The sequence below is a fragment of the Lepus europaeus genome, chromosome 3 (genome assembly GCF_033115175.1).
Source record: "Lepus europaeus isolate LE1 chromosome 3, mLepTim1.pri, whole genome shotgun sequence".
In the NCBI taxonomy this organism is placed as follows: Eukaryota; Metazoa; Chordata; class Mammalia; order Lagomorpha; family Leporidae; genus Lepus; species Lepus europaeus.
The window spans coordinates 3691147-3712605 of NC_084829.1; the positions used below are offsets into that span (position 1 = coordinate 3691147).

Sequence of the window (21459 nt, forward strand, 5' to 3'; positions counted from 1 at the left end):
CAGTACCAGCCTGGGCCACGCCTCCCCAGCTTCAGCCAGGAATCGCAGGCTCAGCGCCCCCAGCCAGCACTGCTAGCGGTGTTCCTGCTCCACGTCTGAGTCATGCTGCCCCTTTGTCCTCCTTCAAGGTTCTCTTTCTCTTACGGACATACTCACACACCTTCAGCCACCACGTCCATTCATTGTTTTTTTAGTAAAGATTTTACTTATTTATTTGAGAGGTAGAGTTACAGACAGAGACAGAGAGAAAGGTCTTCCATTGTTGGTTCACTCCCCAAATGGCTGCAATGGCCGGAGCTGCGCCGATCTGAAGCCAGGAGCCAGGAGCTTCCTCTGGGTCTCCCACATGGGTGCAGGGGCCCAAGCACTTGGGCCATCTCCACTGCTTTCCCAGGCCACAGCAAAGAGCTGGATCGGAAGAGGAGCACCAGGACTTGAACTGGTGCCTGTATGGGATGCCGGCGCCGCAGGTGGAAGATTAACCCACTGCGGCATGGCGCCGGCTCCTGGTCCGTTAATTGTTACAACTGCAACAATGCAGCCAAACTATGTTTTATGAACGATCTGGTTATTCTGCCAGCTGCCTTTCTGAGGTTGTGGTCTCCAAATCCCCAGGGGAAATATCGGCAGGGAAGTTTACTATTGACTGTCTTCATGTTATCTTTTTTTTTTTTTTTTAAAGATTTATTTGAAAGGCAGAGTTACAGAGAGGGAGGGAAGAAGGGCAGGGGGAGGGGGAGAGAAAGAGAGAGAGAGAGAATCTTCCATCCTCTGGTTCACTCCTCAAATGGCTACCATAGCCAGGTATGGTCCAGGCCAAAGCCAGGAGCTAGGAACTCCATCAGGGTCTCCCACACGGGTGGCAGGGTCCAAGCACTTGGGCCATCTGCTGCTGCTTCCTCAGGTGCATTTGCAGGGAGCTGGATCAGTAGACTACCCACATGGGATGCCGGCATCTCGTAGCTTCTCCCCTCTCTCTCCCACTCCCCCTTGTTCTTCTCCCCAGACATCTCCCTCACCTCCTCATTCCAAGCTGCTTCTCTACGCCCTGACTGCCCGCTCACGTGGAGCAGTTCTGACCCTGCGCCCTCTGCAGTCACTGGGTGTCCCTCTGAATACTTACAGCCACCTGCGGAAGCAAGGGCAGGCGGCCTCCGTGCTGGCAGCCGCCCTCCGGAGAGCATTGCAGTTATGACTGGCAGGTCATCATCCCCCACGCAGCGGCCGCATCCAGGGGGCTGCTGTCTGCCTGCAGGTGCATGGCACGGTATGGCACTCTCTGTAGACTGATGGGAGTTCATGTCACTGTCAGATGGTCTCTCCAGTGGATCGTTTAGCAAAGCCACTGCTAGAATGTTCAGTCATCAATATTTAATATGCTCAAGAGCATTCGAATCTTTAAATTACCAAGTGTTTAAAGAAATCAGGAAGAGGTTAGGCTAAGTAACTGCATTTGTTGACTGATTTTAAAAGTGAGTTTTAGATACTGGTTCTTTCCTACTAACAGAGTTTGAAATAAGTACTTAGCCTTTTACACCCGCTTTTTCTTCAGTAGCAGAAATTAGAATAAATCATTTGTGTGTATTTTTCACGTATGGAGAAATGACATTCAGGGAGAAAAGCTCCTCTTAAAAATACCTCGTTCTCTCCAAGTCCGCCGTCCGTATCCGCGGTCAGACAGCTGGAGGTCAGACATCGGGGGGTTGTACCTGTCCCGGACGTGTACAAACTGCTGTCCTCGTCATTGTTCCCTGGTGACACAGCAGCTGCTCACGTCACTGCCAGCATGCGAGATCGTACGCGGGAGGATGTGTGCAGGTTATGTGCAGGTACTGAGCCGCCTGCCTAAGTGACTTGAGGGTCCACAGGTGCTAGTGTGCTCAGGGGTCCTGAGACAAGTCTCTCGTGGGTCTCACGGTGACTGTGATGTCTGCTCGGGTGGTAGAGGAGAGCTTTCTTTGATTGTAGGCCCTTAACAGGAAGCATCAAGTGCAGGTCAATTTCTATCCCTTGGGTGTTTGTTGTGGGTCTGATTTGTGGGAGGCACTGATCTAGGCCCCAGGGCTACAGCAGAGAACAAAGTGAGACCCCTTGCACTGAGGCAGCAGCTCAGCTGTAGACACTGGAAACTCAGGCGACAGCACTAAGTGCTACACACTTAGTGTGGATAGAGGGCGGGCCCCCGGGTGCCAGAGGGAGCCTGGCCGACACTCGAGTAAGACACCTGGCTGGATTTGAGTCCCAGCTGCTCCAGCTCCCTGCGAATGCACCTGGGAAAGCAGCAGCAAGTGGCTCAAGTCCTTGAGCCCCTGCACCCGTGCAGGAGACCTGGATGGAGTTCCAGGCTCCTGGCATTTGCCTGGCCCAACCCTGACCAACGCAGCCATCTGAAGAGTGAATCAGTGGATGGAAGATCTCTCGCTCTGTCTCTCCCTCTCACTCTCTCTCTAACCCTGCCTTTCAGATAGATGGATGGATGGATGGATAGATAGATAGATAGATTCAGATGGATGGATGGATGGATGGATAGATAGATAGATTCAGATAGATAGATTAAAAAGACAACTGGCTGACGTGAAGAGTGAGCCACAAGGTGCCAGGCAAGGCTTTCCAGCATTGCACATGGACTGAGCGGTGGACGGCCCAGCAGTGGCCTGTGCCTGGGATGTTTAAAGGTGGCTGACACCTTCATGTGAGACTAAACGTGTCCTTCTGTTCTCCAGGCATCCGAGATGTCTCTAAGTGGAGTGAGAAGGCAAGAAAGCCCCTGGAAGCCCTGTACGGCTATGACTACTTTGCCAAAACCTGTGAACAGTGGGTGGACGGCATACAGCAGTTTAAACGCCTCCCAGATGGTAGGTGCATGGGCTGTTTGATGGTTCCTTTGTCGGTTAGAGAGGATGCTTGAGTTCCCATCATGTTCCCGAGTTCCCATGATCAATGAGTCCCCTGTTGCCCTTACACACCAGTGTGTGGACAGAGAACGCTAGTCATTGTAGACAATGCAAGTGCTGTGTCACAAATCTGCCTTCAACTGGAGACAGGACCGCCCGGATAAAGGCCCATATTGTTGTGTCTTGAACAGCAGGCTGTTCCTTTTCCTTCTGCTCCTCTGTGTGTGATGACAGAGTCATCTTCAGGAAGCCTCAGTTTCTGCTTTGCTTATTGATTTTCATCCACCTGAAAGAGAAACAGAAAGAGGTCTTTCCCCACGTTACTCCCCAAATGCCTGCAACAGCCAGGGTTGAGCCAACAAAACCAGGAGCCAGGACAGAATCCAGGTCTCCACGTGGGTGTCAGAGCCGTCACCTGCTGCCCCTCAGGATGCATTAGCAGGAAACTGGGTCAGACTGGAGGGGCAGGGACCTAGATCTGCGCTGACGCAGGATGTCAGTGTCTGCAAGTGGCGACTTAGGCTGACGCACCCCGATGCCTGCCCTGATGTCTGTTTCTTAATTCTAATTTCTTACTTGTTATAGAACAGCCACAGTATAGTCTGTGTCGTGCCACCCGACTACATCCTCTGACACCAGGACAGACAAGGAGGCACTTTCTGTCCTGATCTTCAACAGAATTAGTGTGAGGAATGGGGCCCGCCTGTGGTGCAGCAGGTTAAACCTCTGCCTATGATGCCAACATCCCACATGGGCTCTTGTTTGAGCCCCAGCTGCTCCACTTCTGTTCCAACCCCCAGCTCATGCGCCTGGGAAAGTAGCAGGAGATGACCCAGTGCTTGCTCCCCACTACCCATATGGGAGACCTGCATGGAGTTCCAGGCTCTTGGCGTTGGCCTGGCTCAGCCCTGACTGTTGTGACCGTTGGAGGAGTGAACCAGTGCCCAGAAGGTCCCTCTCCCTCTCTCTTTCTCTGTCTCTCCCCTTGTCTTTCAACTAATTAAAATAAATCTTTTAAAAAATCAGTATGAAGAAGAAAGTATTTGTTACTTTCCTGTCTTCAGAATAGTTATATGACCTTAGCTATAAACACTAGCCCCCTTTCTTTATCTGAAAACCTAACAAGGTTCCTGCTAACAGCAAGAATAGACATCTTGCAGATATTCTGAGTTAAAGCCTATTTGTATACAATTGTTTGTAATCTCATTCTTCATCTTGGTGGTTGGAAGAACAGAGGAGTTAAGAGCTAACCTTGGAGCAGGTCCAGGCCATGTTTGCAGCACCAGCTCCATCCATTAGGTAATCATTTCCAGCCCCTGTCATCCGACAAAGCTTTCACAATGAAAAGGACATTTGGAAATGTTAGTTTTTGGGTTTAAGTTCAAAATCGCAAATGCATGCTTCATAGTGATCCTGATGCACTTGTGGGAACAGTCCCTTCAAACAAACAGCACCGTCACCATTTGGTTATTCAATTAGCAGGTGCGGGTCACCCCAGGGACAGGAAGGGACAGCTTCAGAGACCCAGAGAGGCATTTCCCTGGCCACAGGTCACCCTTGCTTTCCTCGTGACATAGGCGGAGATGGAGAGGAGGAGGAGGAGGAGGAAGGAGCCAGCCATATCAGTGCCAGAATCTTCGATACACCTCTGTGTTTAGCCTCAGTGACAACCCCAGGGATTCACGGTCGCCCTGTTTTATTGTGAAGCTCAGTGTGGTTAAGGAGCCACCAAGCCTCCACAGAGTCCGGGCTGGAGCTCGGGTTGTTCTGTAGCTGCTCTTGAAATGTTGACACAGAGCACGGTTAGCGCCTCCCCCTCTCTCAGATGTGTGTTTGGCACAGAGGCGTGACCAATGAAGAGCGCCTACTTGCCATTAGCAAGTTGTGTCTTCATCATGTCCCTGTGGGCCAGGGACTGGTCAGGGCCCTCACAGCCACCATTTGAGAGGTGACCTCCAGGTAAGAGCTTAGCAGGTGTCCAGCACTGGCCACTGCTTTGCAGTGGGGACCGACTGCCCCTTCGTAACGTCAAGTTGGGCGGTCTGTGCTCCATTCTCTTGCTGTTTTACATGAATTATGAACCTCAGTCAGGCAGAGCCGAAGAACCAAGCAGGAAAAACACAGCAGAAGAATCAAAAAGGAAACACAAAGCACGTTGGCTGCAGGCACAGACAGATGCGACCACCGTTATAGACAAGGGAGCAGAGGTGCAGCGAGGGCCGTGGCGCTCCGCCTTCCATTCCGTCAGTCGCCGAGAGTCACACTGAGGCGGAGCCCTGGCACTCCTGTCTTGCAGGCAACATCTGTCGGCACTTGCTGCCCCTGGTTCAGTGCCCCACCCTAATCGTGCACGGCGAGAAGGATCCCCTGGTCCCACGTTTTCACGCCGACTTCCTGCATGAGCATGTGAAAGGGTCACGGTGAGTGCGGTCCCCACGGCCGTCCCCTGTCGCCAAACCTCATCCCAGGAAGGAAGGAGGCGGGAGGCTGAGGCCTGGGCACAGGGCTCCCACGCGGCGGGCAGCCCTTCCCGACTCCGCTCTGGGGGTCCCCGCGGCTGGAAGGACCGAGGCTCTCAGAGAGAGGTCTCTCTTGGCTGCTCTGGCTGGCGGATGGGCTCACGAGTTCTGCAGCATCAATGACCGTTGGCATTTACATCCTCATTGTTCACTGAGACAGCTTCATAAAACTTGGAAATTTTCAGTTCAGTTTTTTTATCTTTATAAAAGCACTACCCACAGTTTAAAAAAATATATACATAAATACCAAAATAAGAAAACAAATTGCCCTTGGCTTGCTGCCCATTTAAATACTTTACCATCATAAGCATTTTTGTACATGGATGTAGTCCTATTTTACACTCAACTCTGAATCCTCGCTTTTCCTTCCACTTAAAATCGTGTTGTAAGCTTCACATGTTTGTTAGTCTTGAATGTCTGCACACCATAATGAGAACCTGTCGGCCACAAACACAAAGTATAGCATCCACCAAGACACACTGCTGACTCATAAAATATCTGGTAAGACAGCAGATGCATATCACCAGTTCTTTTTATTCTTATGTCTGACAGGCAATCTTAGACATCAGGGGACTTGTAGAACACCCCCAGAACTGGTTGGAGGAGTTTCTAGAGAGCCCCAGAACTGGCTCTGCTCGTGCCGTGCACATCAAGCCAGTCAATGACACCGGGGTGGTAGGAAGAGCTAGGCGCTTACTGCAGTGCATGGAGGAGGGAGCCAGGCAGGCAAAGCCCAGTTCCCGCCTCCGCAAGGGGCAAAGGCAGTGAGTCTCACAGCTCACAGGCGGGGTGAGCAGCGCGTGTCAGCTCGTGTGGCTGCTGGCTGGTGCACGGTGCGCGTGGCCTTTGATTGGCAGTGGTAAGGGCTGGCGTGTTTCCGTTGGCGTAGCAGGGATGGGCCGCGGTCTGTCTGGGTGCACTGGGTATTGCTTTGTGCTGTCAGGGCCTGTGAGCCGCGGCCACCCTCTCAGCAGAGGCTGGCAGTGAGATGTTAGCTGCGTTAGCTGGAGGGACAGCTTCTGTCTCAGGTCTCGGCTGCGGCTTATGTCTTACAGAGCGGCCGCAGGCTGAAGAAGAGACCACAGCAGGGGGCGTAGGGAGGCCCTCGTCAGGCCGGCGGAAATCGTGAGCTCAGTCCCATCCGTTTCTGTGTAAACAGAAACCTGTGTGCTAACTACTTCGGCTGACATAGGAGCCAGCTTTCACTGGTGCCGTTACCAAGCTCGAAATTCCGAGTTGAATACGTTCTTTGTTTCCTTTACACACAGAGGATGCACATCCTGGAGGTGAGAATGAGGAAGATGGGGGAGCCCTGGACTGATTATTTTTCTAAACAAAATCCCTGAAAACAGAGACATCCCAGTGAGCCTCGACCCCTCCAGAGGCTGCGAGTGTCTCTGAGTTGCTCCGGGCGTCTTGGAATTCAGTGGAATCCTTTAGAATAGCAATGTGGGCAGATGCTGCCTGCCTCCTTCCCTCCCTCAGGCCACTACTGAGGCTGAGGGCCAGCGCTGCCCCACAGGGTTCGTCAGGGTCCCACAGCCCCCTGCAGCAGCAGGGAAAGCAGGCCGAGGAGCGTCCCACTCCTCCGTGTCACTGTCTTCCATGACGTGATGCTGACGAGCGGGCTCTTCGAGAGTTGTTACTCTGCAGTAACACTCATCGTAAACCCTGTCATTCCTGTATCTACACAGCATTTTTAGAAATTAAAAGGCCTTGGCCGGCGCCGTGGCTTAACAGGCTAATCCTCCGCCTTGCAGCGCCGGCACACCGGGTTCTAGTCCCGGTCGGGGTGCCGGATTCTATCCCGGTTGCCCCTCTTCCAGGCCAGCTCTCTGCTGTGGCCAGGGAGTGCAGTGGAGGATGGCCCAAGTCCTTGGGCCCTGCACCTGCATGGGAGACCAGGAGAAGCACCTGGCTCCTGGCTTCGGATCAGCGAGATGCACCGGCCGCGGCGGCCATTGGAGGGTGAACCAATGGCAAAAAGGAAGACCTTTCTCTCTGTCTCCCTCTCACTATCCACTCTGCCTGTCAAAAAAAAAAAAAAAAAAAAAGAAAGAAAGAAATTAAAAGGCCTCTCTTTATTCCACACATTTTCTCCTTTCAGCCACTTCATCCACACATCACTTCAGCCACACATCAAAAGAAATATACCTGGGCATTTATAATAAGTAATCCTTTGGCCAGATTAGAGAGTAAGAAAAGAATAAGGAAAGAAATTATGGGTGGACATAAAGGCTAACAGGGATGCTTATTGATTTACTAGGAAATACAAGGTACTTTCAAACTAGACTTTGTAAGATCACAATGCTAAGTCATATTCGTGGTGTAAAATTCAAGTAGCATACTTTTTACTTTTTTTAGACTGACTGACTTTATTTGAAAGGCAGAGTTACAGAGAGAGAGGGAGACAGAGACCTTCCATCCATCGGTTCACTCTCAGAATGGCTTCAGTGGCCAGGGCTGGGCCAGGCTGAAGCCAGGAAGCGGGAACTTGATCCAAGTCTCCCATGTGGGTCCCAGGGGCCCAAGCACTTGAGCCATCATCCACTGCCTTTCCAGTTAGTAGGGAGCTAGGTCGGAAGTGGAGCAGCCAGGACTTGAACTGGTGTCTGTTACGGGATGCTGATGTCACAGGCAGCAGCTTAACCCACTGCACTACAATGCTGGCCCCCAAAAGTTTGCTGTAAGCCTCAGTTTTTGGGTTTTTAAAATATATTTGTCTATATATGTATATATATATGATATTTCCCTATAGCATTGTGTATATTTTTTTCTTTTTTGACAGGCAGAGTTAGACAGTGAGAGGGAGAGACAGAGAGAAAGGTCTTCCTTTTGCCGTTGGTTCACCCCCCAAATGGCCGCTATGGCTGGAACTACACCAGTCCGAAGCCAGGAGCCAGGTGCTTCCTCCTGGTCTCCCATGGGGTGCAGGGTCCAAGCACTTGGGCCATCCTCCACTGCCTTCCCAGGCCACAGCAGAGAGCTGGATTGGAAGAGGGACAGCCGGGACTAGAACCGTGCCCATATGGGATGGCAGCACCACAGGCGGAGGATTAGCCTACTGCGCCACGCGCCAGCCCGCCAGAACCTTTCCCCTCCTAGCAAGTGCGTTTCCAGCCGAGCACAGCTGCTTCACGTCAGCACACTTTTTTTTTTTTTTTTGTAAGATTTATTTATTTATTTGAAAGGCAGAGTTACAGAGAGACAGAGACAGATCTTCCATCTGCTGGTTCACTCCCCAGATGGCCGGAGCTGCACTGATCTGGTGCCAGGAGCCAGAAGCTTCCTCTGGGTCTCCCATGCAGGTGCAGGGGCCCAAAGACTTGAGCTGTCTTCCACTGCTTTCCCAGGCTGTAGCAGAGGGCTGGATGGGAAGTGAAGCAGCTGAGACCCAGACTGGCACCCCTATGGGATGCTGGCATTATAGGAGGTGGCTTTGCCCACTTCGCCACAGCGCTGGCCCCTCAGCGCACTCTTATTATGACAGGGGTGCCTGGAATGATGTGCTAGGGGGCCTGGGTCATTGTGGGCCAGCTCAGAAATGACAGTGCACAGTGACATGCACAGTGAATGCAGTGTTCCCTGGAAGCAGGGTTAGTACAAGTGAGGAAGTGTAGTTCAGGAATTCTGTGTCAGACCATCTCCTAGCAACAAATGCATCAACCCAGGAGAAAGACTCCCTTGCCGTGCAGATGTTATACTTCTGTGGACTGTTTTATAGACAGTCCTTTTCTTTAACAATATTCTTACCGACAAATGGGTTGAGTGTTTTCAGGAGTGACCATCTAAAATCGGCTTGTGGAGCTGGGGTTGTGGAGTAGTCGGTAAAGCCACCGCCTGCCACACCAGTGTCCCATATGGACACCAGTTGGAGTCCCGGCTACTCCCCTTCTGATCCAGCTCCCTGCTAATGGCCTGGGAAAAGCAGCGGAAGATGGCCCGAGTGCTTGGGCCCTGCCACCCATGTGGGAGACCCAGTTGAAGTTCCTAGATCCTGGCTTCAGCCTGGCTGAACCCTGGCAGTGTGGCCACTTGGGGAGTGAATCAGTGGATGGAAGACATCTCCCTTTCTCTCTGTCTCTCTTTCTCTCTGTAACTCTGCCTTCCAAATAAACAAATAAATCTTCAAAAATTAAAGCAAAATAAAATTGGCTTGTGTTTTTCACCGATTGCCCTCCTCTGGCAAATGAGCCCTTATGTTGGGCCTGATTCTGCCGAGAACCTGGTTGGTTTGTGTTGCCCTGTGTAGTGCCACACAAAAGGAAAGTGGATTTGCTGATACCAGAATCCTGCTGTGACCCCCGCACCAGCTGAGTGACAACAGGGAAGCAGCAGTGTTGCAGTGAACTTAGTATTTCCTTACCTTGTCGGGCGCATTGTTTTCTTAATGGAAGGATTTGGGATTTTTTTAAGTTGTTTTGACTTAAGACATGTGCGAAGAGTTTTCTCATCCATTAGTTCACTCCCCAGATGGCCACAACACTTGGGACTCTGCTGAGGCCAAAGCGGGGAGCCAGGAACTCAATCCGGGTCTCCCACCTGCGTGGCAGAAACCCAGTCACCTGAGCCAACCCTGCTCCTCTCAGAGCTGCATTAGCACGAAGCTGGAGTGAGACCGCAGGCAGGTTTCCAGTGAGCACTGCAGGGTGGGCCCTGGGCATCTTAACTCGGCCTGACACCTGCCCCAGGCGCATCTTCAATTGTCCTTTTGTAGATATCCCCCAGAGACACCGAGCAGCCCTTCCCTTCTCAGAAGGAAGCCGAAGGGGAGCCGGGGTTGCTCAGCAGACCAGCTGTGCCCACTTGCCACCCTCTCTTCCCTCTCTGTGGGAGAAGAGTGAATGATTGAATCTCTTGGATGGGAGCAGGGTTCAGAGATCATTTGGTTTTATTTGTGGAAAACAGAATTCCTCTCCCCCCCCACACACACACACAAATGTGATGCAAAGCTCTGAGATACAAGAGAGCTGCTCAGACTGCAGCAGTAACGGGAGCAGACGTTGGCCCTCGGCCCTTGCGTGTCCAGCCCTCCCCCACTACACTGAGCATCACCAACATCGCCCCCCAACTGCCTAGTAAGCCGGCCTGGGCCTCGGCCTCTCCCGTTCCCAGGCACGGCGTCGCCCGGAAGGCCAGCCTCAGCTTGCTTTCAGGAAATTCTTGTGGAGCAGGCTTGGCAGCCATCAGTCCCCGGGGTTCAGGTGGATAGGCGCTGGGAGAGAGCCAGCTCAGAAGAGGATGTGGCACAGCTGGGTGATGCTGTGTGCGTCAGCCAGGGCGGCTGTGACTGTCCTGAGTGCTTCCCAGCAGAGGTGCTCACAGCTGTGGACTGGCCAGGGTTTGAGTGAATGCTCTTTCCACTTCGCAGCAGTGCCGTGCAGCAGTCTTTGGCTTTCAGAGTGGTATTACATGAATTGCACGAGAGTCAACGTGTTACTATAAACCGGGCTTTGTGTGGGTGGTTGTGCCCACCTGTAGGCCCGTGTAAGCGTTCCCAGTGTGTTCTAGGTAGGCGGGGTTAAGCTCTGAGCTTCCGTAGGTATATCAGCAGCGTTTTCAGCATGCAGAGGGCTCCTGGTGTGTGACCCCATTGTAAGTTGAAGAGCATCTGTATTTGCTCGTGGCTCCAGAGTCCAAGGTGAGGGTGTGGGCAGAGTTGGTTTTTTCCAGGGTTGCCCTCTCTGAGTGTCTCACATGGTCTTCCCTCTGAACCTGTCTCTAAATCCCCTCTTCTCTGAAGGACTGTCACATGCACTGTGGCTTAACCACATCACTTCATTTCAACCTCATGACCTCTTTGAAGACTACATCCATTTAAGGTCACACGCTGAAACCCTGGGGGTTAGGGTTTCAGCGATCAATTTCGGGGGAGGGACATAAGTCAGCTCAGAGCAGTGTTTGCTTGGATCCCAGGCATTAAGGCTCAGCAGAGATCCGGATCAGGGCGTCAGACCCAGCTGCACATGACTGGCTCCTTCCCAGAATCCCTTTCCATCCCTCAGCCCTTCCTGTGCTGGGCCAGATGCACTTGGCCTTCTGGTCACAGCTCGACCATCTCCTAGGTTTACGCTTCCTCATCTCCAACTCCTCCAGTCACGCATATCTCTAACCATGCAGCTCCTTAGTCATAACTTTTTCACAGATGTGAGTGTGCAACTTTAATATTCCTGTGTTGGACACTTCAGCGCCTCTCCCAGGGTGTCGCCTAGAACATCTTAAAGCACTTAGTGTACGCAGAAAGAAAATGAGAGCAGGAGGCACTCGGAGGGCCAAAGTCCTGTAGGTGAGTGTGGCCACTGGAGCAGGTCCAGCTGTGTGCTGCAGGGCCAGGCTGAGAGCCAGACCCGGGAGGCAGAACCAAGGCCTAAGTCCGTGTGTGCAAAGACTTGCCATCTCGGGCTGGGGTTGCCTAGAGGGGAGAGGCGGAAACAGAATCTGGCCTGGAAACCAGAGTCAGTCCTGGGGCTGCCGAGCGGCGCTCATGGCAGTGGGGTAGGAGTGCCGCACAGGTTAACTCGGCCCAGGGGTAGGCTGTGGCCTGGTGACAGCCTGAACACCTGTGTGCACCGTCTGTGCCTGCGCCTCTGTCTCCTCGTGTATAAAATGGAGATGATGGCATCTGTCGACTCAGAACCTCCTGGGGAATGAGCGAGAAGGCGTTTGTGCGTTTAAGGCTTGCTGAGAGCGGCCACTTTCGTGGGGGGACTCTGGCTGGGGTGCAGGCAGCAGAGTCCCCAGGAGACATCAGGGGAGAGCTTGCTACCAGGCCAGGGCGAGTTGCCCGTTCCAGCCTCCAGCACTGTCACAGTAGTGCAGGGATGCGGGCATGCGAGGGTCTCTTCAGAAACAGTGTGCGTGTGCAGATTGGTCAGAACTGGCAGCTCTGCAGTCAGGAGAGTTAACAAGTGTCAGGTCCTCAGTGTGATTCGGCAAGCAGGGGACCCAGAGGAGCTGATGGTTGGTTCCGGTTAAGTCCAGAGGCCTGAGCGCCAGGAGAGGCGACGGTGTAGTTCTGAAAGCCAGCAGTCTCTGGGCCTTGGAAGAGCCGTGTTTCCAGTTGAGCCTGAAGGCAGGGAACGGCAGTGCCCCAGTGTGAAGGATTTATTTATTTATTTATTTATTTATTTGGAAGGCAGAGCATTAGAGAGGGAGAGAGATTGGTTGGTTGATTAATGGATTGATTTCTATCCAGCGGTTCACTCCCCAAATGGCCTCGACAGCCAGGACTGGGCCAGGCCAAAGCCAGGAGCTAGGAGCTCCATCCAGGTCTCCCACATGGGTAGTGGGGCCCAGGTACTTGGGCCATCTTCTGCTGCCTTACCGTGTGCACTGGAAGCAGAGCGACTGGTACTCAGACTGGCACTCCAGTGCGGCATATCACAAGCAGCGACTTAACCCCCTGCTCTGTCTTGATAGCTAATGTTCTTGCTTGTCTGTCGTCCTGTTGGCAAAGAGGATACAAGACAGGTTTTGAGTCTGGTGGATCCTATGTCAGACCAAAAGGAGGAAGGGACCCAAATGACCTTGAAGTGGCTCCCCAGGCGTCAAGGAGAAGGGTTGCTTTCTATTCACCGTGTGCCCATCCAGCTGTCCAGCAGGCCAGTCAGCATCTGGGGCAGCTCTCCCATATTTGTAATGAAGATCATCTCGTTTTATTTCCTCAAGACCTGGAGATTCCTGTAGGAGTGAAGACAACACTAAATGGCTAAAAGAAGGGATTTACCATTTGTGTCTCTTCCCTTCTTTACTGGGAATTAAGAAAATCATAGGCTGGGGCCTGCATGGTGCTGTAGGAGGTAAAGCCTATGCCTGCGATGCGGGCATCCCATGTGGGCACCAGTTCAAGTCCCGGCTGCTCTGCTTCTGATCCAGCTCTCTGCTGTGGCCTGGGAAAGCAGTGGAAGATGGCCCAGGTGCTTGGATACACCTGGAGGAAGCCCCTGACTTTGACCTGGCCCAGCCCTAGCCATTGGAGCCATTTGGGCAGTGAACCAACAGATCTCTCTCCTTCTCTCTGTAGTTGTGCCTTTCAAATAAATAAAAATGAGTATTTTAAAATAAAATTTAAAAAATGCTAGGAACCAAGCAGAGCCATGGCCAGACTGGGTAGCTGCGAGGGGCACCTGAAGCTTGGCAGGTTGGTGTTTCTCTGCCTCCGAGTCAACATGGCTTAGAGTCTGGGTTGCAGCTCAGCCTGGACTGTGACCTCAGCATCCTGGGCAACTGGTTCTTTTCTGTCTCCAAAAAACCAGGCCTTGGGGCCAACGCTGTGGCGTAGTGGGCTAAGCCACTGGTGCAGGCATCCCACATGGGTGCTGGTTTGAGTCCAAGCTGCTCCACTTCCAATCCAGCTCCCTGCTAATGTGCCTGGGAACGCAGTGGCAAATGGCCCAAGTGCTTGGGCTCCTGGACCCACGTGGGAGACCCAGAAGAAGCTCCTGGCTTCAGATCGGCCCAGCTCCAGCCATTGTGGCCATTTGGGGAGTGAACCAGTGGATGGACGACCTGTCTCTCCCTCTCTCTCTAACTCTACTTCTCAAATAAAATAAGACACACACACACACACACACCAAAGGAAAAAAAATAGGCCTTGAGCAGCTGCTTTTGTAGGGTGGATGGGATCCTGGCTTTGTGGATCCTGTGCAGCCTTTCTTTTCTGAGCAGCCGTAAAATTGGGCTAGAATGTTCCGGTTGTTGTTAATGCAGCAGCTTCCCCAGGGCCTCTGAGGGATACTGACCATCTGTCCTCCACAAATTATTCTCTCTGTACTGCGTTACCCCCACCCCATTGCGGCCAGGTTGCAAGAGGCCCAGTGTCTTCCAAAGACAGTTCCCTTCCCAAGTCCTCCCAAGTGCACGGAGCTCTGCCAGCTCTCAGGCCCCCGACGTTGAAACGTCCGAGAATTGGGCAATGCAGTAGCTGGCATTTTGCCCCAATATAGTCCTATATGTCCAGTTGTCTTTGTAGAGAAAATGGTCTGAACCTGTGCTGTATCCCAGCAGCACTGTTTACCACCTGCGAGGCAGGCATTTAGCCTAGCAGTTAAGACAGCCACATCCCATACCAGGGGGTCTGGTTCAAGTCCCACCTCTAGCTCCTGACCCCAGCTTCCCGTTAGTGTGGACACTGAAAGGCATCTGGTGACAGCTCAAGGGACTGGACCTCTCTCGCCCGCCACATGGGAGCCCTGGGTTGAGTTCCAGGCACCTGGCCTCATCCAGGCACAGCCCAGCTGTCAGGTGCCTTTGGGAAGTGCACCAGCGATGGATGTGCATTCTCAAGGAGCTAGAAAATAAGTTTAACAATTTTTACAAGTTTGTGGCCACTAGGTAAAATGTAGAGGTCAGCAAAGCCTGCCATTTAATAATGCATTTAATAGAAATTACCGATCAGTGTCCTTTGACCAAAATCCTATTGAAAAGTAGCAGCCTTTTGAGCACAGTGAGGGTTGCCACCAAGACAATCTGCGGCGACTGAGCTGGATCCCTGGCCCTGGGCTGCTGACTGCGCCCCGTCTTCAGTCCTCGGGAAGTCTGTGCCTGGCTTGTATTCAGACTGGCTGTTCAGTACCCCAGAGATGGCAGGGCAGTTTGGAACACTGGACAATGGCCTGGAGAATGGATTTGTACTCTTACACTACACACACACAAGAAACTCATGTCCGTTTGTATTATCTTTCCAACCTTCCTTCTCAAGATCGACTTCATTGAAATGTGTTTATTTTGACCACAAATCCCCTCTGCCATGGACAGTTTTCAAATGATTTATTGCCTATGGGATGGGAGAGAGGAGAGAGACTGCCAAATATGATGGCCTTACTGTCACCCGCCAGGCTGTCAACCTCCAAGGGGCTTCACACTCATGTCTACATTTGTGCAAAGTGCATACATTATATATCCCCAAAAATATATTCATGGGAAAGATGTAGTAATTTTATTTTCATGAAATGTTTGCGTGGGGAAGGGGTTCTAAGTGATTCCTTTGATGAGAACGTGATTTGTTTTTTTTAGGTTACATCTGATGCCAGAAGGCAAACACAACCTGCATTTACGTTTTGCAGACGAATTCAACAAGTTAGTGGAAGACTTCCTCCAGTGACAGTCTCCGTGGTTCTCGGTGGGTGTGGCCTTCCATCACACTGCTGCCTCTGGGATGTCACAGCTCCCCCCTCCCTCCCCCACACAATCTGATCCCAATCAAACTGAAACAGTGGTACAAAGATGACCTCTAGATTTTACAGCTGCAAAAAATGAAATTTTAACATTAAATTGTAAATTTCTCATGTTGTCTTAAAAAACAAACCCCTGCCGTGATTTACCTTCAAATACTTTCAGCATAACATTGCAGTGTGAATTCGGCAACCATAGGACAGCCGGAATGCACCTGTACCTTTTGCTAAGGGATGTAGCATCACTCCCCTCTCCACTTGCATTTATCACACTGTACAAAAGAGAAGTAGAAAACTAGGAGACCTTCCTAGCCTGAGGGCCTTGGCTCTCCAGCTTCCCAGGAGTCCGAATGACAGCACGTAAGGGGAGGTTTGCTTCCTCTTCAAATTGCCCTTCCGCATGGACCCCTTGGAGAGACCATTTTAAATTTTTGGGCCATTGGAAAAAGTCATGACTTTTCATCCATCTTTACCAAAAGGGCAGGAATGCTATTAATGAATAACAGACAGAATTCTTATATTGCTGTTCAAATTAGACCCTGAAACACAAAGAGGAATTAAAGTGAGAAAAGACAAGCATTTATACACATGCGCTTTTATTAGTGTCGATATCAGCAGACAATAAATAAAAGAATTCCACATCATTACATCAACGGTGAGTTTGACAGAGGCAAAACTGAGCACCATAGTAGACAAATAGACCATGCTGGAGGACAACACTTCACTGAGGTGCACGACACACGTGACAAGTTCTCAGGCCTCGTCCTCGCCCTCCTCCTCCTCGAACTCGCCCTGCTCGTCGGCCGTGGCGTCCTGGTACTGCTGGTACTCGGACACCAGGTCGTTCATGTTGCTCTCAGCCTCGGTGAACTCCATCTCGTCCATGCCCTCGCCCGTGTACCAGTGCAGGAAGGCCTTGCGCCGGAACATGGCCGTGAACTGCTCCGAGATGCGCTTGAACAGCTCCTGGATGGCCGTGCTGTTGCCGATGAAGGTGGCCGACATCTTGAGGCCGCGCGGCGGGATGTCGCACACGGCCGTCTTGACGTTGTTGGGGATCCACTCGACGAAGTAGCTGCTGTTCTTGTTCTGCACGTTCAGCATCTGCTCGTCCACCTCCTTCATGGACATGCGGCCGCGGAAGATGGCGGCCACCGTCAGGTAGCGGCCGTGGCGCGGGTCGCAGGCGGCCATCATGTTCTTGGAGTCGAACATCTGCTGGGTGAGCTCGGGCACGGTGAGCGCGCGGTACTGCTGGCTGCCGCGGCTGGTGAGGGGCGCGAAGCCGGGCATGAAGAAGTGCAGGCGCGGGAAGGGCACCATGTTCACGGCCAGCTTGCGCAGGTCGGCGTTGAGCTGGCCGGGGAAGCGCAGGCAGGTGGTGACCCCGCTCATGGTGGCTGACACCAGGTGGTTGAGGTCGCCATAGGTGGGCGTGGTGAGCTTGAGGGTGCGGAAGCAGATGTCGTATAGGGCCTCATTGTCGATGGAATAGGTCTCATCTGTGTTCTCCACCAGCTGGTGCACGGACAGTGTGGCGTTGTAGGGCTCCACCACGGTGTCGGACACCTTGGGCGAGGGCATGACGCTGAAGGTGTTCATGATGCGGTCGGGGTACTCCTCGCGGATCTTGCTGATGAGCAGGGTGCCCATGCCCGAGCCCGTGCCGCCGCCCAGCGAGTGGGTCAGCTGGAAGCCCTGCAGGCAGTCGCAGCTCTCAGATTCCTTCCTCACCACGTCCAGCACCGAGTCCACCAGCTCGGCCCCCTCCGTGTAGTGGCCCTTGGCCCAGTTGTTGCCGGCCCCGCTCTGGCCTGGAGGGAGGAAAGGACAGGGTCAGGTCCTGACCTAGAACTCAATTCTGCCGTCTTCACTGTGGAGAAGGCAGGGCTGGTCTAGAACTTTCTTCAGTACCAATTATACCTAGAAGTTCTGTATTCATGATTCTCAAAAGCTTTGGGGAGCACAACAAGAAATGAGGCCTTTAATTGGAGAACACAGGATTGACAATGTGTTTTATCTATACATTTAAAACATTTCTACACGTATTCAGATCAGGAACAGTGAGTCGGGAAGGCGAGGGCACAGATGGCGAGAGGACGGGGGCGCACTGAAGCCTCCCTCCCGCCTGTGCCCCAGCGTTTGGCTCCTCGGAATGCCTGCTGTCATTGCTGAAATGACCCGGCAGTTCAGCCCTGCCCATCACAGGCCGCTGGGGCGTGGGGGCCCCGCAGCCTCTGCAGGCTGACAGTGGGCGCTCGGCCGTGGAGAGAGCGCCCAGGCCCGGGAGACCCCAGCTGTCGGTGGAGTCAGTTCTGAACCCAAGAACGCGCGTGGAGGTTGGAGGCCAGTGAGCCACTGTCCCAGCTCCCCCTGCCGGAGCACTCACCGAACACGAAGTTGTCCGGCCTGAAGATCTGGCCGAAGGGTCCCGACCTGACCGAGTCCATGGTGCCGGGCTCCAGGTCTACCAGGATGGCCCGGGGGACATACTTGTTGCCTGCAGGGAACAAGAGCTGACTTAGGCCTGGGCTCAGTGGAGGAACCCGGGCAGAATTCGTTATTATTCCAGCATCTGAGAGCAGCGGAGGAGAGGAGGGCGGGTTTCCTGCTTAGGGACAGGGTGCCGGGAGCGGCAAGGTGTGGCTTTCAGCATTGACACCAAAAATGCACGCAGCAGCATCGCATTCGAGTGCTCCTAGCATGGCCCACCAAGCTCAGCCTGCAAGGCAAAGCCGACGGCGAGGCGAGAGCATCCGGGCACTCACCTGCGGCCTCGTTGTAGTACACGTTGATCCTCTCCAGCTGCAAGTCGCTGTCGCCATGGTAACTGCCGGTGGGGTCGATGCCGTGTTCGTCACTGATGACCTCCCAGAACTGCATGGAGAAGGAATGGTTGAGGGGCCTCCCCCGGTCCCCGAGGCTGGCCCTCGCCTGGCTGCCGCGTCCCTGGAGCAGCAGCTGCGCACTGCAGCCACACGGGGAGTCCAGACCGACAGCAGGGACCACACGCCCCACGTCCCCCTGCAGAGACGCCTGGAGAGCCGCAGGGCATCGCCCTGTTATGTAGACTGGAGGGCTGGGGGAGGCGCAGGAGCCCCCACTCCAGGGGAAGCCGTGGGCCTAGAGGGTGGGTGCTGCCGTCCTGGCTGATGGACAGGTCCTGGCAGGATCCTGCCCAGGTGCCCCCCCCGTCTCGGCTGCCTCCGGAGATCCATGGCTCCTGGCACAGACCCCAGCAGCCTTCGGCAGTGCAGGTGTGTGCCACTGACCTACACAGAGCCTCCAGTGCTGGCCAGGGCGCGAGTGGGAGGGGCGGGGCAGCAGGAGCCTGGGAGGGTACCTGGCTGCGGTGGGAGGGGCTGGCCTTCCGGAGGGCGCAGACTCCATTGTGAAACTGCAGCAGGAGAGGGGGCGGGGAGGCTGGGGTGGGCAACATGGCGGTCGGGAGAGAGACCACGTCCTTGTGCAGGCTGCCGCCCACACCCTGCCCGTGCCCGCTGCTGCCTCCCCTCCGCGGTCAGGAATCACAGCTCAGACGGAGCAGACCTTCTCCCTGTATGTCACCACGTCTAGACAGGGTCTGTTTCGGAGGGTTTCCCTAAAAGCCCGGGTCATCTAATTACGACCCGAAGAGGAGCCTCTGCGGCGGTGTCAGTGCAGGGACACTGCGGTTTTCCATCAAAGGACAGAAAACGCACCAGTCCCCTCCCGCGCGGCTCACAGTGCGCGGGACCGCAGTGCGGAGGAAAGCTCAGAGCGCCGCGCAGGGCCGCGTCCCAGGGCCCCAGGGGCCTTGGTGAGAGGCACGCACGTCTGCGCCCGGCCGCGGATCGCACCCCGCGCCCCGCGCCCCCGGAGCCCCCGGCCCCCGCGAGCCCGCCCACCTTGGCGCCGATCTGGTTGCCGCACTGGCCCGCCTGGATGTGCACGATCTCGCGCATGGTGCCGGCTGCGGAGCAGGAGAGGCGCTGGCCCTCGGAGCTGTGAGCGCGGCGTGGAGCGACGAGACTGGCAGCGCGGAGACCTGCCGCTGCGCCCCCACGCTCCGCCTTTTATGCCCGCGCCCCATCGGGCCGCGGTGACGTCATGGGGCGGTGCGCGGCGGTGCGCCGGGGACTGCGGCACCGCGAGAGGGAGCTGGGGCGCGGTGCGAGGTGCGGGGGCGCCGCCGCCGCTGTCTGGAGGGCGCCGGCCGGGAGGCCGACGGTGCAAGGGCGGTGCCCGGCCCCGCCGCCACCCCTTCTCGGACGCCCGGTCGTGGCTGCACCCCTGCGCGAGGTCTACTGGCCTCGCCGCAGTGGCCTCCCACGCCCCCTCTCGACCCTGCAGCGGGGATGGAGGCCCGGGTCCCGGAGCCAGGGGAGGGGCCGTCTCCCATCCGGGAGAAGCGTCGGGTTCCCTTCGGAGAGGGGCGCCCGGGGTCGCAGAGGCGCCCTGCGTGGGGTCTCCAGCTGTTCGCCAGGGGTGCTGCGTCCCGGGCAGCGCGTGTGCCTGGGTCCCTTGCTGTTCTGGGTGGGGCTTTGCAGGTGCGCACCGTACATGCATTAGGGCTTCCAGGCCCCGCTCCCCCGCAGAGGGGCTGCCAACCCATGTGACTTGCGGGCCACCAAGTGCTCCTCTGAACTGAGCTGCGTTGTAGGTGTCAAATGCACCCAAGATTTCACGGGCTCCCCAAGATAAAATGATGTGTGCTATTCTCTTGCTAATTTTAAATATTGATTACATAGCAAAATAATAATGTTTGGGATATATGGTGTTAACTCTTTTTTTTTTTTTTTTTTTTGACAGGCAGAGTGGACAGTGAGGGAGAGAAAGGTCTTCCTTTTACCATTGGTTCACCCTGCAATGGTTGCTGCGGCCGGCGCACCGCGCTGATCCAAAGCCAGGAGCCAGGTGCTTCTCCTGGTCTCCCATGGGGTGCAGGGCCCAAGCACTTGGGCCATCCTCCACTGTACTCCCGGACCATAGCAGAGAGCTGGCCTGGAAGAGGGGCAACCAGGATAGAATCCAGTGCCCCAACCGGGACTAGAACCCGGGGTGCCAGTACCACAGGCGGAGGATTAGCCTATTGAGCCGTGGCACCGGCTGATGGTGTTAACTTTTTCAAAGTAGGACTACTTAAAAAAAGTGAAGTGACGCAGGTGGCTTGCATTTGCCTGTGGACGTACTCCCTACCTTAGTAACCAGTATTCTACCCCAGCTCACAGGCCAGAGGGGAGACTGGAAGACCTGAGCACCCCCAAAGCTAGAAAGTGAAGGAATCTAGAATTTTCTTCTCTTTTTTTCAGAGAGCAGGCTCTTCCATCGGCTGGTTCACTCCCCCAAGTGACCACAATAGCCTGGGCTGGGCTGGTCCAGAACAAGGAGCCAGGAGCTTCTTCCAGGTCTCCCACATGGGCGTGGGAGGGTCCAAATACTGGAGCCATCTTCCACTGCTTTCCCAGGCACATTAGCAGGGAGCTGAATTGGAAGTGGAGCAGCTGGGACTCGAACCAGAGCCCATATGGGAAGTCGGTGCTGCAGGCAGCGGCCTGACCCACCATGCCACAGCACCGGCCCCGAGCTCTAAAACTTCTCTACAAGGAGAAAGCCTGGGTGAGTCTGAGGCTTGAGCAGGGCGCAGGCAGGACCGTGGACAATTACTCTCAAGGATGATCCTGGACAGTGGCTGGGTGAGTGCAGGCCGCCGCCTTTTCCTCCCTGGGACTGGCTTCTCTGGGTCTGAACTGATGCTAATTATAGGTGCCCTGCAGCCGGCTTTGTGAGCAGGAAGGGAGAAGCTCTATATGAAAGGCCGTCGAGTTTATGGAGCAAAAAGCCCTCCATAAAACCCGGGATGATGCTGTTGTTATGAGCATGCGTGCCTCCTGC

General features: G+C 54.3%; 2 protein-coding genes across 3 annotated transcripts in view; one reads left to right on the forward strand and one right to left on the reverse strand.

Moving 5' to 3' along the window:
* BPHL (biphenyl hydrolase like) overlaps nt 1–15697 on the forward strand; it is a 35700-nt gene extending 20003 nt beyond the window's left edge. Inside the window, exons 5-7 of one of the 2 annotated variants that reach the window (XM_062184005.1) lie at nt 2724–2855; nt 5191–5314; nt 15428–15697. In XM_062184005.1, coding sequence (XP_062039989.1) covers nt 2724–2855; nt 5191–5314; nt 15428–15515 — 344 coding nt within the window. In that variant the 3' untranslated portion in view covers nt 15516–15697. The remainder of the gene's footprint in view (nt 1–2723; nt 2856–5190; nt 5315–15427) is intronic. The other variant, XM_062184014.1, reaches the window with a different exon arrangement.
* Nucleotides 15698–16153: 456 nt separating this feature from the next.
* On the reverse strand, nt 16154–19595 carry TUBB2A (tubulin beta 2A class IIa). The gene is made up of 4 exons (XM_062183993.1): nt 19473–19595; nt 18354–18462; nt 17975–18085; nt 16154–17399 (listed from the first exon to the last, which is right to left on the reverse strand). The coding sequence occupies exons 1-4, from the start codon at nt 19527–19529 to the stop codon at nt 16339–16341; spliced, it is 1338 nt and encodes a 445-aa protein (XP_062039977.1). The 5' UTR covers nt 19530–19595; the 3' UTR covers nt 16154–16338.
* Between the last annotated feature and the right edge of the window lie 1864 nt (nt 19596–21459).

Excerpts from the sequence above, each read along its gene's own strand:
- TUBB2A (XM_062183993.1), bottom strand. The coding sequence starts at position 19,529 with ATGCGCGAGATCGTGCACATCCAGGCGGGCCAGTGCGGCAACCAGATC. Across the intron at positions 18,463-19,472 it reads GCAACCAGATCGGCGCCAAG|TTCTGGGAGGTCATCAGTGA; the intron begins GTGGGCGGGCTC and ends TTCTCCATGCAG. Across the intron at positions 18,086-18,353 it reads GTACTACAACGAGGCCGCAG|GCAACAAGTATGTCCCCCGG; the intron begins GTGAGTGCCCGG and ends TGTTCCCTGCAG.